At 39.7% G+C, this 6,185-nt stretch overlaps 1 protein-coding gene across 1 annotated transcript; it reads left to right on the top strand.

The window, feature by feature from the left end:
* The first annotated feature begins 208 nt into the window (after positions 1-208).
* On the top strand, positions 209-5,960 carry LOC103724291 (patatin-like protein 2). The gene is made up of 7 exons (XM_039121170.3): positions 209-3,344; positions 3,504-3,685; positions 3,830-4,016; positions 4,714-4,875; positions 4,961-5,263; positions 5,377-5,555; positions 5,651-5,960. The coding sequence occupies exons 1-7, from the start codon at positions 3,204-3,206 to the stop codon at positions 5,727-5,729; spliced, it is 1,233 nt and encodes a 410-aa protein (XP_038977098.3). The 5' UTR covers positions 209-3,203; the 3' UTR covers positions 5,730-5,960.
* The last annotated feature ends 225 nt before the right edge of the window (positions 5,961-6,185 follow it).

The raw sequence follows: 6,185 nt of genomic DNA, 5'->3' as shown, positions 1-6,185 counted from the left end.
AACAGGGCCCGAACTAGGCCCACGATGGATATGCCAACAAGGACCAAAATGACTGAACTGGGCCTAAATTTGGCCCATAATATGCGCGGCCCAATAGAGCCTAAAATTGCTGACTCGGGCCAAGTTTGGCCCACAATGGCAATGCCAAGCAGGCCCAGTGAACCGGCCCGAATTGGATGAACATGGGCCAATGACGGCCCAATGATGTTTTTTCATCCCGTGAACTAAGAAGCAGGGAGAAGGGGAAGAGAAGGAGGAGAGAGAGGTGATGCCGGAAGGTCCGGCACGGTGTAGCCGGCGACGGAAGCGGCGGCGACCGCGGTGGCGGCCGGCGGAAGTGGCAAATGGCCGACGGGGGAAGAAGACCAAGAGCATTCTCGGTTTGGTCCAGAATAGATTATCTAAGAAAATAAAAACAAGGAGAAGGGGAGCTCGCCAGCGAGTCGACGGAGGGGAGGATCTCGGCCGAGGGTGGCTCGGTCCGGCGGTCAAGCGGCGGAGGCGGCGGCGCTTCCGGCGACGAGGGGAAATCAAAGAAAACAGGGCACTCGGACGGCGTAGAGCGAGAAGAGGGAGTTTTGGGCGGCGGTTCTCGGTCGGGATGGCACGCCCACCACCGGTGAAGGAGGAGGAGGGAGGTGAAGGGGCGGCGGTGGATCGATGGGGCTGGAGTCGGCTGCGACTGCCGACTTCAGCCCATTCGGGCCCTATTCTGACTTTGCTAGTAGCCTTCTCTTTGGTTGGACGAGTGCCTGTGTTCTTGTGATCTCTACTTGTAACTGAACGCTACTGCATCCGCATCAACAGAACGCTCTTTTCCACTTTTAGGTTGGTGTCCTAATTGTGCACTTTCAGCTATCACACTTGGGCTATTATCAACTACAAGGTTATCCCGCTTCCAAAATAACATTATGCTGTGAAACTAGCTCAACACTAATGATTTCAGTTGTAGAAAATTGCACTTTAACATCTTCTTTTCGATGAACTTGATTAGATACATGAGTCTGAACATTTTCTATTTCATGAACTTGGACAAAATCACCTTTTTTGGGAAGGTAATGCTGAGATTTCTATCTTTTCCTCATTGAAAATTAACTACTTCTCTAACCAACAGATTAGGTTGGAAGACTCCTTGTTGAGATGATATGGTCATCGTAGAATGAAGATGAAAGAGAAGCACATGCTCTGGTAACATACTGATAGTGTAGAATTAAAACGAATACAGATCCAATCTTGTTTAATAAGGAAAGAAAATACCCATGTTGAATGATCTTATTTGTAAAATAATCAGCAAAGATCGGAATTGAGTTATATAGATGCAGATACCGACCAGATGATTTTAGCTTTGCCTGTCACTTGAATGAATCGATGTCCATAGGTCAGTGTTATCAGGCATCACCAATGAAACGGAGAATATTCAATAAACAACATTAATGCATCGTCATATCTTTGATCATATGCTAATCATTTTTTTTGACTCTTTGAGTTTGGTTATTACTCTAGAATATTGCAACTGAAGTATATTTGTTTCTTCAGAGTTTATAAGCTTTGTTTGTTCATAGATGCATTCAATTTTATGCTTGCATTCATTTAAATATCTCAAGACACGGTTTAAGATTCAAAGACTCTCCATGGAGTCTAAATGTCACCAATGCACCACAGTAAGGAATCTATGCTGAGGAAACTACTTGAAGCATTACAAGGCAGAAGAGTGTAAATCTGTAATACCGAGGGGCCACATATTGAAGGTGCCAATGAAGATGCCAAAATAAATAAATAAATAAATAAAGTTGAATGCTGTGATAACCTGGAAAAAAAACCACCTCTTGAATTAACAGACAGTTAATAAGTACATTATATATTGATAAGAATGCAGAGGGCATGCTACGTACAAGTGGATCTTTGAACATGCAGAACCTTTTGAGAAGAAAAATGTTTTTGTTCTGTTTAAGTATCAAATGGTAGCTGATGTCATGATGATGTTTCTTACCTAGTTTGTTGTATTCAGGGTGTACGGCAAGATAATTTGGTCCAAGTCTTTCTTCTTATACAAATTTACTCTGACAAACTACATAATAATATAAATTTAAAATCTTGAGAATAGAAGTTCATCAGCTAATCACTGACATGTGAAGGAAAAAGCAAAAGACAATGCTGATTTAGTTGAAAAATAGCAAGAGAAAAGGTCTGCACATACGAGGGACAACATTTTCTACTGACATGTGTCACTCCATTGAGACTTTGTGTATCAACGACATGTCTATAGGTTTTCTAAAGATAAATTAACTGCTACATTCTGTTTTGAGTCCTTTTTCCTTTGTCATGTACTGTTTAGTGAGTTTGAGGAAAGTGATATACAAGTCACTTAACTGGATTATTATCATTTCAACAGTTTTTTTTTTCTTTTTTCTTTCACTCAATGTGATTTTTACACCGATTCTCTGATAGGTATACCAAACTAAAATATTCGTGCTGATAATGTTCTGTCGTCTTTTTTCCTGAAAAAATTGAAAATTTTTGACCATATCTCTTGTGTTGTTATAATCCAATGTCAATTAATTTGGGTTTCCTTTTCCTTTTATGCGCATATGGGCAGCATCGAAATGCATATTTATGTTGAATCAGTTACAATATGATGCCCACACGCATTAATTTGTTCTTGTGTGCCGACACTAAATCGATGTTCCACATTTGAATATTCTAACCAGTGTGAAACAAGAATATCTGGAGATCCAAACGCTTAAGCGTCTATCTCATCACCCTCCTTTAAATGATTTTTCTGGAATGCTAACTTTGATCTCCCTTGGTCAACAAAGGATAGATTAACAGCAATTCAAACTGAGGTCATGCAATCCACCTAACTTCCAATGGAATGTTTCCTACCTACAAGTCTCTCGTGACATCTTACACTGTACCTTAATCAAGAAAATTTTGGAAGTGGATGAGGTATGGTCATAATGATAGATTGGCGGCCGACGACCACACGCTTATACAAAAAGTCGTCAAATTCTTGAGGCGGCCATGGAGGACGTAGTTGATAGTTTACTTGGACCAGAACTCCAGAAGTATGACTGATGAATTATTTTTCTATAAAAGCACATTCTGATATGCAGAATTCTATCAGTACATAATTGAAAGTTCTTAGAGGCACACTGTTTGTGTTGAGAATTTCCATCCTAATTCATACTTACAAAGTAGTCTTGATGGAAAAATCAAAATCCAACATCAATCTAATACAGGCCCCAACGTATGGGAATCTGATAACCATTCTAAGCATTGATGGAGGAGGAATTAGAGGAATTATTCCTGCTGTCATCCTCAGCTTCTTAGAGTCGGAACTTCAGGTATGATGTACTTCGAGCTGCAATAGAAGTACTTGCCTTGATTCTCCATTGGATGTTTCAGCTTGTTTAGACATTTAAATTAGGTCACATCTGTTATTACCGTTTCTGTTTCTTCCTTACAACTATGACTCAGGAGGCCTTTATCATTGATTTGTGCAGAAACTTGATGGCGAGGATGCAAGGATTGCCGACTATTTTGATGTGATTGCAGGAACGAGCACCGGTGGTCTTGTGACAGCAATGTTAACTGCACCAGATGAAGATAATCGCCCACTCTTCGCAGCAAAAGACATAGAATCCTTCTACCTAGCAGAAAGCCCAAAAATATTTCCACAATATGGGTAAGTATATTACAACTAGTAAGGATATTTCCGCACAATCTTTTTTTCAGCAATTGATAGAATTTTCCAGTTAATACTTCATAAATTTCGGGTTCAAATCCCACTTCTGACAAAAAAAAAACCTTCATAAATTTCTTATTTTAGAGGAATTTTGGCTCCAATAACGAGAATGGTTAGAGCTCTATGGGGTCCCAGGTACAATGGAAAATATCTTCATAAACTTATCAGGGAAAATCTGGGAAGCATGCGACTGCACCAAACCTTAACTAACGTGGTTATTCCAACTTTTGACATCAAGCGGCTCCACCCTACCATTTTCTCCAGCTATGAGGTGCGATCCTTCTTTAATCCTGTATATCTTATTTTCTCTATCTACATTCCCATGCTTCTGCTTACAGCACAGAGGACGACAGATACTAATATATGATTGGGAGCTAAAAGTGTAAACCATCTGACTGTGACATAGTAGCTGAAGGGGTCCATCACCTTCTTTCCCTTCAAAAAATAGTTGAAAGGATTCATGGCGGAAAGCAGATGAAATTTTGTGAACAATTCTTTAACCTGATGTGGACTCTCTAATCATCAGGCCAAAAGAGAGTCAAAGTCAAAAAGAAGCCACAGTTGCCCTGTAATTATAAGAAGAATTGATATAAGGTTAAAGTAATAGGGATTTACTATTGACTATATATTTTATTCTAGAGAACTTCATGAACCCTGAAATGGGCTAAAACTGTCGCATACTTAGCTTTTCGTAGCAAATCAGATTTAGCAGTGTTATTTAAAATATATTAGTTACTCTTTTTATATCAACAATCATAATGACCAGTATATATATAACTGCCAAACTCCAAAGTGCTTGAAGGGTAGCTGACAATGTGCATATCTTGCTTTCCATCTGTAGGTCAGATAAAATGTTCAGAACAAAATGAGAAAAGCTAGGCCAACTGATAACAAAGTAGATAAGCCCTATCTCTTATCATTTTGGTTGGTTATCGATTAATCTTATGTATCCAGCTGAAATTTTGCAGGTGAAGCGTAAGAGCATTCTGAATGCACAGCTCTCGGACATCTGCATTGGAACTACTGCAGCACCCACGTACCTCCCAGCCCATTACTTTGAAACCAAGGATGCCAAAGGGAACGTGAGAGAGTTCCACCTTATTGATGGAGGAGTTGCTGCTAATAATCCAGTATGTACGCATCAAACCATGATGATGAAATTTGATTATGATTTATGGATTGATGGTGCTAAGCTCTCTAATTGTGAACTTTCAGGCATTGATTGCGATTCGAGAAGTAACGAAGGAGGTGCACAGAGGGAACCCAGATTACTTCCCCTACAGACCTATGGACTATCGCAAACTTCTACTTATATCATTAGGAACCGGTTCAGCAAAGGTTGAAGAAAGGTACACAGCAAAACGTGCTAGCAAATGGGGAGTTCTGGGGTGGTTGCTGAGTGGCGGATCCACGCCATTGGTGGATGTGTTTATGCAATCAAGTGCTGATATGGTTGACATACACATTTCAGTGGTCTTTCAGGCCCTCCGGTCTGAATCAAATTATCTTCGGATTGAGGTATGAACATGTGATCAGGAAAGCATTAAAAAAAAGAAAAAAAAAAAACTGGTGGCTTGTTTTGTTATAAATGAGGCCTTATATGTCATGGTTTCTCTTGAATGGAAACGTAGGATGATACTTTGAACGGGACTGTATCTTCTGTTGATGTCTCCACGAAGGACAACTTACAGGATCTCGTTAAGAGGGGTGAGCAGTTGTTGAAGAAACCAGTCTCAAGGGTGAACCTGGAGACTGGTGTGTTTGAAACAGTAGGGAATGGAGAAGGAACAAACAAAGATGCTCTTAGAAGGTAGAGAGAATCATTTCTGTTTGTTGCTACCTTCTTTTAACAATTTAGATTTGTGACAAAAAGATTAGTTGAACTTAATTGGTGTATATTCGCAGGTTTGCTAAACTCCTTTCACATGAAAGAGGACTCCGTGAGTCAAGATCCCCGCATGTGAAAATGCCCAGAAAACATTAATGTGCGTCGCTCGGTGTAACTCCATGAAATTTTTCCTTTCTTGACGGGAGAAGAAGCCAATTGTACACTGTATGCAAGCAATATACGAATTCATATATGGTGGATGAAGTTAATTCATGCAATTCAAGAAATAATAGCATTGTGACACTGCAGGCAAATTTGCCAGAAGGAAAGTTCTGTAGATTAGTACATTTTAAAAAGGCAATATAATTCATTCATTCTATTCTAAAAGTCCTGTGTAAGTATTAATGATTGTTTTGGTGAAGCTGGACTCTCTCTCTCTCTCTCTCTCTCTCTCTCACTCTCACTCACTCTCACTCTCTCTCACTCATATGCGTTTGAGGTGAAGACCTAAACTCCATGGAAGATACAAATTAAAAGCTCTCTCTTGATTTAACCAATTAAATGAATATAGACATATAATCAGGCTAGCTAAAAAAGGTGTCCGTATATAAA

The sequence above is a fragment of the Phoenix dactylifera genome, chromosome 7 (genome assembly GCF_051530095.1).
Source record: "Phoenix dactylifera cultivar Ajwa chromosome 7, Ajwa_hap1_PhDact_Kaust_v1.1, whole genome shotgun sequence".
Classification (NCBI taxonomy): Eukaryota; Viridiplantae; Streptophyta; class Magnoliopsida; order Arecales; family Arecaceae; genus Phoenix; species Phoenix dactylifera.
This window is presented reverse-complemented; position numbering and strand designations above follow the sequence as displayed.

What these genes read in the sequence shown, in the direction of transcription:
- LOC103724291 (XM_039121170.3), top strand. Translation starts at nt 3,204, where the DNA reads ATGGAAAAATCAAAATCCAACATCAATCTAATACAGGCCCCAACGTAT. An exon ending in TCTTAGAGTCGGAACTTCAG is followed by an intron (nt 3,345 to 3,503) that starts GTATGATGTACT and finishes TGATTTGTGCAG; the next exon opens with AAACTTGATGGCGAGGATGC. An exon ending in CCATTTTCTCCAGCTATGAG is followed by an intron (nt 4,017 to 4,713) that starts GTGCGATCCTTC and finishes GAAATTTTGCAG; the next exon opens with GTGAAGCGTAAGAGCATTCT.